Consider the following 16,138-nt stretch of genomic DNA (forward strand, 5'->3'; position numbering starts at 1 on the left):
GGACAGCCAGGGCTGTATAGAGAAACCCTGTCTTGAAAAACCAAAAAAAAATTTTAAAAAATTAAAAAAAAAAAAGCATGGATGAAGGGGCAGAAACAGGTTGTCTAAGGAAGTCCAAGATGCCAGGGGTGTCGGAAGGCCAGGGGAGGAGGGTGGCGCTGAGGTTGTGAGCATAGGAAGAAGTTAGACTCTGCCACAAGGGGAATGGCTGAGGAGATCCCTGTCAGGGGAAAGGCACAGAGAGAGCATGCCCTGAGGTCGAGGTAGGGTGTGAGGCTGAGCCACTACATAGACAAGTAGAGCTCAACGTGGCTGGACTTTGAATGTAGGTTGACATTGGTCTTAAATAACCAGGATATCATCCCAAGAGTTTAGGGATCAGCATTAGTTAACTTTTCTCACAACTCTGATCAAATACCTGACAAGAAGCACCTTCAGGAAGGATGAGTTCGTGTTGACTTATGGTTTGAGTCATTCCATTATGGCGGGAAGATGTGGCAGCTGGTTGAGTTGTACTCACTTAAGAAGCAGAGAATGACAGACACTGGTGTTCAGTTGCTCTGTCCTCTATAGCCAGTGCATGACCCTGAATATAGAAAATAAAAAGTGGGCTCTTCCCACCCCAGTTAACCTGATCTAGAAACATTCTCTCTTGGTGACTCTAGACCTTGTAAAGTTATCAATCGGTATCAACCATCACAGGTGCCATTAAAAGCTCTACGGTGAGAGGTGGTCCTGGAGTGTCTCAAACTTCAGATGCAATGGATTCAGCCTGCTCTGCTGTGCAGTATACGGTGTAGGCCAGAATCGCAATGCCCTCCCATTTTTTTACTGGTATAGTGAGAATCACCTTGACAGGCCAGGCTCTTAGTTATCTCCCTCCCGCTCCCTTCCCCAGAACACCTGTGCAAGACATGTCCCACCCCAGGAGGCCACGCAAGCCAAGATGAACAAGGTGGACGGGTCCATCCTTAGCCGACTCTATAGAAACCACATCCAGGTAGGTACGGAACCCTGGCAGACCTTTATCCTTGATGCTATGGGAAGGTCATGGGCAGGCAACCCTAGAGAGCAAGCCTCAAACCTGACAAATTCACCTTCACAAGAGCCCAGAAGCAAGAGGATCCTCAATTCACACTGAGAGAGGCAGACAGATAGATGGTGAAGCACTCAGCTCCAGAGAGCTGAGAGAGAACTTGGGGCAACTAGCCAATCCGACACAAGGTAGTGTGTCAGCCTACCAAACTGTGCACCCACCAGGCACATGCCCCTGGGGGGGATCTGAGAAATAAGTGGAGCATGGCTGCGAAATCACACAAGACCAATGCAGTGAGTGTCTGGGAGGATGGGGAACAGGGAGGACTCGTGTCCCTTCCTGCTGATTGATGGGACCCTTCTGTGTCCTTCTCTAGGATTATGGGAGCCCTGGCCCATTCTGGGAGCAAGAGCTGGAGAGTTTGCACCATGTTATTGAGATGAAGAATGAGCGAATTCATGAGCTCGAGAAGCAGCTGCTCCTCCTGGAGATGCTGGTCAGTGCTGGGCCCGCAGCTCGATGCTGCTGCTTCTGGGCATTGCCGGTTCCAGTTTATTCCCCACCCCTGCCCCTCATCCCACCCCTGCCAGCTTGGCTCTGCCATTCTTGCAGGAGTCAGGCAGTGACTCTTTGTCACCTGACTCCTGTGGTTTCTTGGGCCCTCTGGTTGCTGTAACTAGGGCAGCACTGGGCCCCAGCAGCCTGGCTCCTCAGTAGGGATGGCAACTGTCACACTTCAGGCAGAGGCTAAAAAGAGGTGAGGCCCACAGGCCAGGCAGACAAGGAGGCTAGCCTTAGTAAAGGTGCAACTGGGGAGCTAAGGCCCTTTGAAGTTCTGGAACTGAGGTCTCAGAATCCTGGGGCAGCGTCACCCTTAGGATCTGTCAACTTGTGGACTTGGTTTGTTTGGGTTTTTATTTGCTTGGTTGACTGACTGATTGATTGATTGATTGATTGATTGATTGATTGATTGATTTTGTGTATGTCTGGATGTGTGAGTGTTTGTCATGGCATACACTTAAAGGAAGTCAGATGACAGCTTGCAGGAGTGAGTTTTTTCCTTTCACTATGCCAGTTTCTGGGATTGAACTCAGATTGTCCAGCTTGGCAGGAAACACCCTTTGCCCCCTTCTCCCCCTTCTCCTCTTTCCCCCCTTCTCCCCCTTGTCCTCTTTGCCCCCAGCTACCTTTTTTAAAACCCTTTTTTAAAAAAAAAAATTAAGATTTATTTTCATTTTGTGTGTGTGAGTGTTTGGCCTTCATGTATGGCTGTGCACCCCATGTACACTGGGGCCAGAAAGAAGGTATTGTATCTCAGGAACTGGTGTTACAGACAGTTATGAGAAGCCATGTGGGTGCTGGGAATCAACCCGGGGTCCTCTGAATGAGCAGCCAGTACTCTTAGCCACTGAGCCATCTCCCCAGGCCTGCCTACCTGAGCCATCCTACCAGCACTGTTTTTTTTTTTTTGTTGTTTTTAAATACTCTTCAGTAACAAAAGCCAAGTGGACGGTCCATCTTAACTCTGACCTTGTCTCCAGTTAGCTTCTTGCTCCATAAAGCAAAATGCTAATCTGGAATGAAGTAGTGTCCAGGGGAGAGGTGATGGTGCCCACTGTGCTAAGAGTGAGTGAACCACTCCATGCCAAGCTCCTTGGTTTGTTACAGAAAGAAAAAAATCTGATCTTAGCATTGAAAAACACCACCCTGCGGCAGGAGGTTGAGGACCTACAATTCCAAGCTGGGAACCGGGTGGCCGTGTCAAGGTAGCCATCCCCCTTCCTGCCACCCCCATCCTTCTGCCAAAGCCTCCAGCTGGGAGGGACCTGGAAGAGCCTGGGGACTGGAATGACAAGTGGCCCCAGGACCTGTCTTGGGAACGTGACTCCTCTCTCCCTGGGAGTAGGGAAGCCCTGTTTTTCAACATGAGAAACAGGAAACAGGAAACAATCTACCTAGGCAGGCATGCGTGGAACAAATCGGTCCCGAGGCTTTGTAAGTGGGTGCTGATGTCCCGTGTCACAGGCTGTTGAATATGTGACATATTTTCTGGTGGAATCCTCCTCCAGATCCCCATTTGCTGGCAAGGAATCCGAAACACCATGCCACCCCATGTAACCCAGCTAGGCAGGGAGGCTCAGCCCAGAGCCACCCAGAGTTCCAACCTGTGAGATTTGGCACTTGAACAACAAAGAAAATCACCCCTCACATACAGACAGGAAGCTGGGATTGGGGGAAACACCTTGGAGAGAGAGATGATGACTCCCCCCAGGGAAGGCTTCCTGGAGGGACAGGTTGGTTCAAGTAATAGTCACTCCATCAGGAAACCCCTGCTCTGTCTGTACCACAGGCAGCTCCGGAAAGACCTACTTCAGGACCTCGAAAAGGAGTCACAGGATGGCCACTGCTGCAGCAGACGGAGGAGCCATTGAACCATCTGAGTCCTTGAGGCCAGCACCTCCTCCATCTTACCTGATGCACCTCAAAGGTGCCTTCCATGTAAAGGTGCAGGGCCTGGGCCCACTGTGGTTTCCAGACTCACCACTCCCTCCAAAGACTCTGTGGAGAAGAGAGCAAGAGTTACTCCATTCTTCTCCCAGGATGGATGAGGTGGGAGGAAGAGGGAAACTGCTACAGAGCTGATGGGGGGGGGGGTTGGGCCCCAAGGCCTCTCCAAGAAGTGCCTTCCCTTAGTCGTTCCAGGGAACAGCAGGTAGTTATCTTCCTCCCTTGGCTCTGTCCTCAGGAGGGCATTCAAGACTTCTCCCGTGGCAGCTGGAGCCATTTGTACCATTGGACAAACTGGGGGCAACCCCAATCCCAGATCATCAGCCTTGCTGACAGTTCACCAATGTATCAAGTTCTTAGTGCCACACCCAGAACTCTGACTCAGAGAAAAACTGTAGAAGACACACTCCAAGAAAAAGGAACACAGTATTGTTTTTAATGAGTGGGATGTCAACACGTAGCCTGACCTTGAACTCAAAGTCACTCTGCCTCAGCCTCCTGAGTGCTGGGAACATAGTGGGCATGTGCCACCACATCCAGCCAGATAAAGGGTTGAATTTGCTCTAGAGCTAAGCACTGTTACTATTTTTAAGCATATTTATCTAGGGTCTTAATGTGAAAATTAATTTTTTTTGTTAAAATAAAACTCTATTTTCATGTTCTTTTCAGTGAGGGTATATTTTATTCTCTGTGGTCTTGGTCACCTTCCTGTCGCTGTAATAAAACACCCTGACAAAAGCAGCATAAGGGAGGAGGGGCTTATTTCAGCTTAGGGTTCTTGAGGGATAGAGTTCATCATGGTGGCAGGAACTTGAGGCCTCATAGTCACAGGACATCAGCAATCAGAAAACCAAGGGCAAGGCTATTAAACCTAAAGGCCCACACACCCCCATCAACTTCCTCCTGTAATGAAGAGGCCTAGAGGTTCCAAAACTTTCTCAAACAGCGCCACCACCTGGAGACCATGCATTTAACACATGCGAATCTATGGGGGTATGTCCTATTCAAAACACATTTGTCAGGAGGCGCTAATCCTCTCCTGTGGTGTGTTCTTAGAAGGTATGTCTTATATTTTCTTCAGTGTGGGGCAGTGGTTCTCAACATATGGGTTGAGACCAATTGGAGTAGTCACATATCAGATATCTTGCATATTAGATGTTTATAATTCTTAAGAGTAGCAAAATTACAGTGATGAAGTAGCAACAAAATGATTTTATGGTTGGAGGTCACTACCACATGAGAAACTGTATTAAAGGGTCACAGCTTTAGGAAGGTTGAGAACCACTAGCGTTAAGGTATTTAGGTAGGTTAATGTTCTGAGCATCCCCTAAAGAATGCTAATTGAAATATCTTGTGTAGCCATCTTTGAATAGAGCATCTTTTTTATACTGAATTTGTCAGAAGAGTCGCCTCTGGTGTGCTGCAGAAGGGGTCTTATACACTTAAAAAAAAGATTTGTTTTTATTTATGTTCATGTGTGTGCCTCTGTGTGAGGGTGTGCCACATGTGTGCAGGTGCCTATGAAACCCAGAACTGGATCCTCTGGAACTGTGCAGTCAAGAATGGTAAGTCACCTGATATGGGTGATTGGGTGATGGGAACTGAACTAAGGTCCTTTGGAAGAGCAGCAAGTGCTCTTAATTGTGTGTGTGTGTGTGTGTGGTGTGTGTGTTGGGTGGATGTATGCAATGCATGTGGAGACTAGCCCTGGAGATGGTAGAATATGAGCAGAGAAGTGGTCCCGCCATGGTAAGGAAGAGGCTTTGAGGAAAAGGCCAACCAAAGTCTCTAGACCTGACTTCTCCAGGACAGCAAGGAAAGTCCCTTTCTTCCCTCCCCACCCCCACCCCACCCCACCCCACCCCACCCCACCCCACCCTCCACCAGCCGTTGAGAGCGGAGCCTTTCAGAGTCCTGCTCAGAAAAGAAACAGGGATATGGCCCAGAAAGGAGAGACTAGGAAGAAGCACTGGGATCACAGAAGGGTCACAGGGAGGGGCTAGGACAGAAATAAGTGAGTGTAGCTCTGGGAGGAGGTGAGATTTGCGCGGCTGTCACGATTCCTCTGCAGAATTTTTAAAGTTTATTTTAGGTGTATGGGGTTTTGTTTTTGTTTTGTTGTTGTTGTTGTTGTTGTTGTTGTTGTGGGGTGTTTTTTTTGTTTTTTGGGGTTTTTTTGGTTTTTGGGGGTTTTTTGCCTGCCAAGCTTTCTTGATGGTTATGAGCTAATAAAGTGTGAGGTTCTGGGAATCAAACTTAGTTCCTCTGGAAGAGCAGCTAGTGTGCTTAACTGCTGAGCCACCTTTCCAGCCCTTCTGCATAATTTGTGAGAGAAGAAAGCTTTTAAATTTGTTGGTTTGTTGAGGCAGGACCCCATTCAGTCGAAGTGGCCTCAGACTCATTATGTAGCTGAGACTAGCCTTCAACTTCTGACCCTCCTGCCTGGGTCTCCTTTCAGGAGCCCATAGAGTCCGAAGAAGGCATTGGATTTCCTGAAGCAGGAGCTGTATATAGGTGGTTGTGATAGCGCTAGAAACACTTTTAACCACTGAACCATCTCTCCAACCCTCCTAACTTTTTGTTTGTTTTTGTTTTGGAGACAGAGTCTCTCACTATGTAGCCTTGGCTAGCCTGGAACTCACTCTATAGACCAGGCTGACTTCAAAGTCATAGAGATCTGCCTGCCTCTGCCTCCTGAGTGCTGAAATTAAAGGCACAACTATCCCTAAAAAATGTTTTTAAATAAAGGGAAATAGTATTTGGTAGCAAGTGATCTGAAATCTGCGTTTCAGTGTCTGTAAGTGACATCTTGGAACACAGCCACGGGTACTGTCTGTGGTTGTGTTTGCACCACAGCAGAAGCTTGGCACACCCAGCCTAAGAGAGTAACAATCTAACTTCATTCAGAAAAAGACAGCTGACACTCGACCTTTGCTTTCAAAGTTCAAGTCCTTTGAAGTGTTTTCACTTACATGGCATAGAACTGTCTCAGAGAGCAAACCCTACAGGGGGAAAAAGAATCACAGGAAACGCTTAGATATCTAAGACTGAGCTGTAGCTCTTGCCTTGCATATACAAAGCCACGGGTTTAGTCCCCAGCACCACATAAACCCAGTGAGAGAGACAAAACTCAAGCACTCCAGAAGATCAGAAGTTTAAGCTCCTCATTGATTGCATAATGAGTGTGAGGCCAGCCTGGGCTATATGAAACTACATCACAAACAAATGGGGAGAAGGCTATAACATAGTTCAGAGTTCATTTTTCTTCTCACAGCTTTATACTTTGCATATTCTAACGTTTTGGGGCCTTTTGTTTTTAGACTTGGGTTTTTGTTGCTCTGTGCCTAAGGAGGGCTTATCCCTGGAGAATCCCTGTAGGGCTCTGCAGGGCACGGCAAACAGCCTGGTAAAGAGCAGCCTCGGCCTTGGGCCTTACCACTTGCTCTGCCACCTGCTGGTTGACCAAGTCTGACTGAAGCTCAGATTCCCTACACATCTAAGGAAGACTTTGGTCTCCCAGGCTCTCTGGTTCTTCTGTAGCTGATCCCACAGGGTTGAAAGTAGCTTTGCAAAGCTGTGGTTTAGCTTCTTGCCTCAGTCTCAACAGTCTTAAAGGGGTGCTAAGATTTTTCCAGACCACAAAGTCTAGATGATAGTTTCCTGGAGATAAACTTCACATAGATAATGTTCATGTCTCCCAGATATCCAGCAAGCAGGACCTGCTCAGTGACCTGGGGAGTAACCCTTTATGACCCTGGATGTACCAGAGGTCCTAGATCTAGCCTGTGAACTGGTGAAGGCTCTCAGAACACCTGTTCCTCTCTACCCCACTGCACTTTTCACAGTGTACGACTGCTCAAGAACCTGTGTGATTACTCAAGGACCATTTGCCTCTATTCCTTCTGGGGAGATCATCTGTCCCTCAAAGCTAGAGCAGGCCAGCATTACTCATGCTTGATTCCCAGAGCTTTAGCAAGCCACCCAGCACTTTCTGCCCTTAATCCATATTGATGGATGGATGGATGGATGAATGAATGGATGGACAGACAGACAGTAAATGAATAGACAGATGGGTAGATGAATGGATAGATAGTGAGTGGATGGATGAAGTGGAGATATAGATGGATTCTGAATACCTGGATTGGGGGATAGATGGGTGAGTGGATAGGTGGATACGTTGATAAAATGATGGATCAATGGATAGATAGGTAGATAGGTGGATGGAACAATGGTTAGATGGATGTGTATGTAGTTGGATGACTTTGGATTGGTGAATAGATATAAAGATATATGGGTAAGTATATTTATGGATGGATAGACAGACAGATGGACAGGTGGATGGATGGATGGGTGGGTGGATGGGTGGGTGGATGGATGGATGGATGGATGGATGGGTGGGTGGGTGGGCAGATGGATAAGTGGGTGGGTAGATGCATGGATGTGTGGATAAGTAGCTGGATAGATGAGCACTTAATACTGGCTTCAACAGCAGGGACATAACATCACCTTCTTTTTTAGTCCGAGGATACTCAAAGGGACAAAGAATAGATGAGGACAAAAGAATGTGACATAAGTGGTCCAGGCTACATTATAAAACTGGAAACATCACTCCCTTCCTGGTGTCTTGTCTAGGGTGATTCAAGGGGCGGGGAACATATGTCTGGAATAGACAGCCTTGGAAATAATCTGTCTTGGAATGTCCAAGTTCTGGAAGTCATACATCACTTAGTTTTCATTGGTCATGTATTTGTTGAGCATATCATGAATGACATCAGGAATGAAATCATTGTGGGTGTGGTGGCATACACCTTTATTCCCAGCATCCAGGAAGCAAAGGCAGATAGATTTCCCCGATTTGGAGGCTAACATGGATTACCTAACAATTTCAAGCCATGGCTACCTTGTCTCAAAAAGAGACAAAAGTAACAACAATGAAGAAGCTGGGCAGTGGTGGCACACACATTTGATCCTAGCACTTGGGAGGCAGAGGCAGGTGTATTTCTGAGTTCAAGGCTAGCCTGGTCTACAGAGTGAGTTCCAGGACAGCCAGGGCTATACAGAGAAACCCTGTCTCGAAAAACCAAAAAACAACAACAACAACAACAACAATGAAGAAACAATGGATCATGAAGAAAGCAAACAATAATAAAAGCTAGTCAGGCAAACTGCATCCAGGCTTAGAAGAACTCTGTGTGTGTGTGTGTGTGTCTGAGAACAATTTTTGAGTGTCATTCTCAAGAATGCCATCTCCCTCCATTGAGACAGGGTCTCCGGTTAGCCTGAAGCTCACAGTTTGGCTAGACTGGCTGGCCATCTAGCCCTAGGGATCCACCCATCCCTGCCTCCCCTGCACTGGGATTATAAGCACATACCACCATATCTGGATTTTATGTGGGTTCTGAAGATCAAGGTGAGGTCCTCCTGCTTGTAAAGCAGGTACTTTACCCACCCAGCTGTCTCTCCCACCATAGAAGAACTTTCACCCACACAGGACAAGAGTGTGTTATGATGTCATTCCTACTCTGCTCCTCCTCCCTAATTGGCACGATCGCCCAAGGTCAGACCAGTGACCCAAGCAGGAAATCGAGGCAGGAACTACTGGGGATGATGGAGACCCTAGGCAGCTGTGAGTGTGACAAGAAACAGACTTCTCAGGAGACAGGCTTCATTGAGTAGCTCATTCAGTTGAGGTAACATTTAATTGGGTAGAGACTTTCAGGATGAGTGCACATCACTGGCCAGAGCCAATGCCTCATTTGCATAAGGAGAAATTCCAGGTACTGCTGGACATGACCTTATAAGGGGAAGGGAAGTTTAACCTGTGACCTGGCCACCAGCCTATGTGACTGCCTCAAGGGTGGCAAAGGTTGCAGGGGTTGTAAGGCTACGTGCTCCGGGACATGCAGGCCCAGAACATGGAGGGAGGAGCCTGTCACAGGACAAGATTTGCAGGGTTTGGACATGCCTTGACCTCACTCTTGCTCCAGACTTGCATCCCTAGTCGCATGGCTCCTCAGCCCCACATTTTAGAATCTTGGGATTCCAGAGAAGGGATCTGAGAATCATAGGTTCTCCAAGGAGTAAGTAAGTAAGACTTTAGAATGTTCAAAATCCCAACCTTATCATAGGAAAACAAGATGAACCTTAAGATAGAACCCAGCCGGTTCTCTGAATATGTAATAATCACAAAACCCAGAAGAACTCTCACCTCCCAGAAAGAGACCAGACCACTACTCAGTAAACAAAAGCAGCAATCCATCCAGGCATGGTGGGGCCCACCCGCCCTTGGGAGGCAGGAGCAGGAGGATCAGGATTCATCGCTTATATTCAGTCTCATCGCCAAGAGCTACTTGGGGCTGGGTGGCTGGTGCCACTGAATTCTCAGGGAAAAGTCAGTTAACAAATGCTCTAGGGTCACTCAGTGTCTTAGTAATTGTTCTGTTGCTGTGAAGAGACGCTGTACCCTGTGAGTCTGAAGGGGCGCAGGCAGCCTGCCTCTGAACTTTTCCGCCATCTGTAGAGCTTCCCCTCCCCCCTGCTCTTTCTCACAGCTAGCGCGGAGCTCCCCCTCCCCTCCCCTCCCCGGCTTTTCAGAGAGGGCCCGGTCTGGTACTGAAATATTGCTATCCCCGTTTTCATGGTGGCATTCCCTAACAAATCCCCTTCCCGGGGGCGTGGGGGAGCTACAGATGCTGGCTTGAGAATAGACAAATGGCAACATCTCTCGGTTCCCACGTGACCGAGGCTGGCACACTCCCTGAGAGATGGCCAATACCTCCCATGCAGGTGGCACCTGCCCTTGAGAAAAATCAAAGACCAAAGATAAGTGCCCCAGGCTGGAGCCATGAAGGGGGGACAATTAAGCATTCCCAGACAACTGTGACCAGTTTGTAAAATCACACTAGTTCCTGACAGCACCATAAAGTTACTTCCCGGGTTAGAAAAGTCCCAGTTGCACGATTTCACCCCGCTGCCTGAACAAATGATATCGTGTTTGAAGGATGACTTCCCTTGACACCTCCCCCTGTCACCCTGAAGCCGGAGGAGCCTCTTCTTATGTGGATGTTTGTATAAAAAAACGCCAAGCCCCTAGACGTGGGGTCGCACTCCTGTCCTACACAGTGGGAAGGTTTGCAATCTGAGTCTGACTCAAATAAAAAAGACTCTTTGGTTTCACTACATTGGGTCAGTGATTCTTAGAGCTCTCCTGGGGATCCAGCCGAGACCTGGACACAACAAGTCCGTGATCAGCATGGTGGGCTGTAGCTGAGAGCTTTACATCCCGACTCACAGGCAGCAGGCAGAGGGGGCGGGGACGCACTGGGCCTGGCATGGGTTTTTGTAAATGCACACACCTTCTCCAACAAGGCCACGCCCCCTAATCCTTCCCAAACGACTCCACTAACTAGGGATCAAACATTCAGCCTATGGGGCTGGCATTCTCATTCACACTGCCAGCTGCACTTGCTTAGACTGTGGCAGAACCAGAAACCCAGAGTTTTTCTGTTGTTTTTGTTTTGTTTTTATACTTCAAAGACTACTACCCCTCCATACCCCCATGCCCTTGTTTTAGAGACAAGGTCTCACCTCAGACTTACTATATAGCTGAGGATGATCTTGAACTCTTGATTCTCTGCCTCCACCTTTCCAGTGGCAGCAATAGGAGCCCCTGCCACCATGTCTAATTTGTGTTGGGGATGGAACCCAGGACCTCCTGCATGCTAGCCAAGCATACCAACTGAGCTATATTCGGCCCTCCAGCAGAAGTCTTGGGGACAGTGTTGCGAACTTCAGGTCCAAGCCTTTTGTGAGCTGCTACAGGGAAAAGCCAGAACCATCGAAGCTGTCAGTCAACACATTGCCCACCTACTACAAGGACAAGGACCCTGACTTCATCCAGCCCTTCTGCCAAGACACTCTCCTGAATTTCTATAGGATTGAATGGCGTGCAGATGTTTCCAGATGTCCTCACTGGTGACAGCTCTCCCGCACACCCTCCTTTTATGGCTGATCTTCTGCCTTGTATTTTGACTCAGGATCTCCTGCAGCCCAGGCTGGCCTTTAACTTTCTTTGCTGGAGATAGCTTTGAACTCTTGTTCCTTTTACCTCCACCTCCCAAGTGCTAGGATTACAGGCAGATGCCACCATAGCCTGTTCACGCCAGTGCTGGCGACTGAGCCGGGGCTTCAGTGAGCTAGGCAAGCACTCTGCAGACTGAGCTGTATCCCAGCATGCACTGCAGCTTTGAAGGACACTCCTTTGGGAGGAACTCTGCCAGGCTGTCGCTTCACTTGAGGAGCAGGAGCCCTGGTGCGTCTCTGGAAGGATTCCAACACCAGAAATTGCATCCAGGGTTTTGCTATGGCTCTGCTGATGTCACTAAGCAGGGCGCGGATGGCATCTAGGAGGAGAGACTCAAGGGTGTCTTCAGAAGGTTTGCCAAGGGGAAGACACTGAGGAAATCAACTGTGCTGAGCTGGCAAGTGACCAAGTGACTTCACCCTGGGTAAGACTGAGGCTGGCACTGCCAAGCCCCTTGACATGACCCCCCCCCCCACGAGGAACTAACGCATAAGAACTTGATAATTCCAGAACAGGAGCATGTAACTGAAGAAGCAGCAAAGGGAAGAACCCCAAGGAAAATCCCTATCTGGGTGGGGTGGCCTGTGCCTCACCACTTTGGGAGGCTGAAGCAAGAGAATCATTGTGAGTACCGAGCCAACCTGAGCTATATAGCGAGAATCCGCATCTGTCTGCAGAGAAATAACAGAGGAAGGAAATTCACAAGGACGGGTGCAGCAGATCTGCAGATGCCAGCCAGACTCCAAAAGTGTGGGAATGTGGTGGTACTCAGAAGGCATGGCGATACAGTCGTCCCAGCGCGGGGTCAGTGGAAGGAGGATGGGAAGTCAAGGTTGGCCTGAGCTACATGACACCCAGCCTGAAAACAAACAAGCGGGCAAGCAAACAAAAACTACAGGGCTGGAGAAATGACTAAGCAGTTAAGGGCATTGGCTGATCTTCCCGAGGACCCAGGTTCCATATTCCCAGAACCCACAACCATCATTTAAATCCAGTTCCACATAATCCAATGCCCTCTCCTGGCTTCCGTGGGTACCCCCATGCACATAGGGCACAGATACTCATGCAAAACATGCATATAAGTAAAATAAAAATAAATCTGGAAATTGAGTGCATGCCTCTAACCCCAGCACTCAGGATGCAAAGAGACAGGAGGATCTTTGTGTGTTCAAGACCACTCTTTTACACAAAGCGAGTTCCAAGACAACCAAATCTGTTACATGAAGGAATACTGTTTCAAATGAATGAATGAATGAATGAATGAACGAACAAACGAACGAACGAACGAACGAAGTGGGAAAAGTGTGGTGACTATGAAATACCAGCAAGTCCCCTTAAGAGAGAAAGTTCACAGAGCAGCAGCTGCTTACAGTAGTTCTATCGTTTATTATTATTAGAGGGCATTTCACACATACCGCAGCAGGTATATGGAGGTCAGAGGTCGACTCTGGGGAGTCAGTTTTCTCATTCCACTATGGAACCCCTTATCAGGTTTGTGCAAGCAGAGATTTTACTCAGTGAGCCCTCTCCACAGCCCACCAAGATGAAATGTTACTGGTGGCTTGCGGGATCCTCAAGTTTCTCAGGAATATTCCAGAAGGCGTGTCATAGCAGGTGACAGCTCCCCACTGTCCTGAAGAACTTCCAAGTGTGATGAGAGTTTCCTTAGCTGACCTTCAACTTCTGACCCTTCTGCCTCCACTCCCTGAGTTCTAGTATTACAGTATCATACCTGGAAAAATGTATTTTATAAACAGCATAGCCCAAGAATGTTCATAATGTCCACTGTAATACTCTGGGCCCATACACTCACATCTGCTTTCTGACACCAAGAACCTACAGGCCCCCTTCATAGGGTGTGCCCTGAATAGATGATGTCATCGTCGTCATCGTCGTCATCATCATCATCGTCATCATCATCAGCCTGGCTGGTTTTGTGTGTCAACTTGACACAGGCTGGAGTTATCACAGAGAAAGGAACTTCAGGTGAGGAAATGCCTCCATGAGATCCAGCTGTGGGGCATTTTCTCAATTAGTGATCAAGGGGGGAGGGTCCCTTGAGGGGGGGCCATCCTGGGCTGGTACTCTTGGGTTCTATAAGAGAGCAGGCTGAGCAAGCCAGGGAAGCAAGCCAGTAAGAAACATCTCTCCATGGCTTCTGCATCAGCTCCTGCTTCCTGACCTACTTGAGTTCCAGTCCTGACCTCCTTTGATGATCAGCAGCAATGTGGAAGGTGTAAGCTGAATAAACCCTTTTGTCCCTGACTTGCTTCTTGGTCATGATTTTTGTGTAGGAATAGAAACCCTGACTAAGACAATCATTTTGAGATAGGATTTCTCAATGTAGCCCTGGCTGACCTGGAACTCACAATGTAGACCAAACTAGCATTGGACACACAGAAATCAGCATGGCTCTGCCTCCAGATTAAAAGTATGCACTATCATGCCCGGCCCAGTTTTTATTTTTATAGAATTTTTAAAGTATTTAGTTAGTTTCATATGTATGCGTGTTTTCCCTATATCTCTGCATATCTGCCTCATGATTGCCTGCTATTGGAGGAGACCAGAAAAAGGCATCACAACCCTTGGGACTGGAGTTACAGACACTGCGAGCCACGATATGGGAGCTGGGAACTGAACCCAGGTGCTCTGGAAGAGCAGCCAGGGCTCTTAACCACTGAGCCATCTCTGCAGACCCAACTACCATATTTTCATCATACTGTTATAATCTTCATTGTCAACGTCGCTGGATTCACAATCTTCTTCTCCTCCTTCTCCTTCTTTTAAATATTCTTAACTTTTATGCAGGCCCTTAGAGGGGCCTTGAGGGTGTTCCCAGTTATCATCTTACAGGACTCCTAGAGCCACCTGGAGGTGGGGAGCCAGCAGGAAGGCACCACATCGCCTGGCTGCCATCCCGCAACTAGCCAGCAGGTGGCAGTATCCGTCCACTTCCCCGGATAGTGCCCAAAGATTCTTCTCTTCCTCCAACCCGGAGTTTGAATTAAAGCCCAACTAAGAGAATTGAGAGGATCCCCAATCCCGGTGCATTGTTCTGGTCTGAGTCATGCATCTTACCCTCGCCCATACAGACCCCGCTAGACGTGCCAGTCCAGAGGAAGGGCCCGGGAGAACACCACAATCACGATTCCGTCTGACCGCTTGCTTCCTTCCAGGGTTTGTTTCCATCTGCCTGCAGGGCTGCAACACCTGCTTTTAAAAGTTTTGCAGTTGAGGGGGCTTCCCCTCAAAGCTTTTCCCAGATATAAAATTGTTTTCTCAGGACTGATTCCAAGAAGCAAAGACAATGAGGTCAGCCGGCCAAGGAAGAGTCCCTTCACCAGCCTTCATTCCTGCTCGGTACCTCTATTCCCAAATTATGGCCTCAGCTCTGCAGCCAAAGAAACCAGCCTTTTGTTTTGTTTTTCCAGACAGGGTTTCTCTGGGTAGCCCTGGCTGTTCTGGAACTCATTCTGTATTCCAGGCTGGCCTTGAACTCAGGAATCCACACGCCTCTGCCACCCACGCGCTGGGATTAAGGGCTAAATTTAGGAATTCCAGCTGGCTAAGGAAATTTTAATTCTGCCTCAACCTCTTCCACTGAGAAGATGAAGGCAGGAGGATCAGGATCCAAGGTTATTGTCAGCTACATAGTTTGAAGCTATCCTGGGATGCAGGAAACCCTATCTTTAAAGATCAAATCAAGTTTGTCAATTATAATAAAATACAATCAATGCTGCGAAGGTGTGGCAGTGCCGTACCTATAACCCAGTGTTTGGGAGGCCAATACAGGAGGGTCACAGTTCAGTGACAGCCCAGGCTGAACAGGAAGACCTTGCAGGGCTTGTACTCTCTACTCAGTCCCTACAACATCACTCTAGTCGTTCCCCATCCCAGCCTCTTCTCTACCAATTGCCTAAGGGCTATATCCCTGGCTGGCTTCAAACTCACTGTGTAGCTGAGAATGACACCGAAATCCTGATCCTCCTCTGTGTACTTCCTGAATGCTGGAATTACAGGTGTAGGTGTGTGCTGCCATGTCCAACCTAGATGTTTTGTTTTTTTTATTTTGGTTTGGTTTGGTTCGGGTTTTTTTGTTTTTTGTTTTTTGTTTGTTTTTTTTTTTTGTTTTTTTTTTTTTGTTTTGTTTTGGTTTTTTTTGTTTTTTTCCAGACAGGGTTTCTCTGTATAGCTTCGGCTGTCCTGGAACTCACTCTGTAGACCAGGCTGGCCTCAAACTCGCCACCGCCGCCTGGCTAATTTTTTTATTTTATTTTTTTTTATTTTATTTATTTATTTAGTTAGTTAGTTAGTTAGTTAGTTAGTTAGTTAGTTAGTTAGTTAGTTTGAGATAGGGTTTCTCTGTATAGCCCTGGCTGTCCTGGAACTCACTCTGAAGACCAGGCTGGCCTCGAACTCAGAAATTCACCTGCCTCTGCCTCCCAAGTGCTGGGATTAAAGGCGTGCGCCACCACCGCCCAGCTGATGTTTTGGTCTTTAAAGATTCAAAA

General features: G+C 47.9%; 1 protein-coding gene across 3 annotated transcripts in view; it reads left to right on the forward strand.

Moving 5' to 3' along the window:
* The window catches only part of Ccdc69 (coiled-coil domain containing 69), a 34,642-nt gene extending 30,430 nt beyond the window's left edge, over nucleotides 1-4,212 (forward strand). For 2 of the 3 annotated variants that reach the window (XM_052195361.1, XM_052195362.1), the window contains 4 exons: nucleotides 899-1,000; nucleotides 1,413-1,532; nucleotides 2,705-2,802; nucleotides 3,387-4,212. In XM_052195361.1, coding sequence (XP_052051321.1) covers nucleotides 899-1,000; nucleotides 1,413-1,532; nucleotides 2,705-2,802; nucleotides 3,387-3,468 — 402 coding nt within the window. In that variant the 3' untranslated portion in view covers nucleotides 3,469-4,212. The remainder of the gene's footprint in view (nucleotides 1-898; nucleotides 1,001-1,412; nucleotides 1,533-2,704; nucleotides 2,803-3,386) is intronic. The other variant, XM_052195363.1, reaches the window with a different exon arrangement.
* Nucleotides 4,213-16,138: the final 11,926 nt, after the last annotated feature.

Source organism: Apodemus sylvaticus, chromosome 10 (genome assembly GCF_947179515.1).
Source record: "Apodemus sylvaticus chromosome 10, mApoSyl1.1, whole genome shotgun sequence".
Taxonomy (NCBI): Eukaryota; Metazoa; Chordata; class Mammalia; order Rodentia; family Muridae; genus Apodemus; species Apodemus sylvaticus.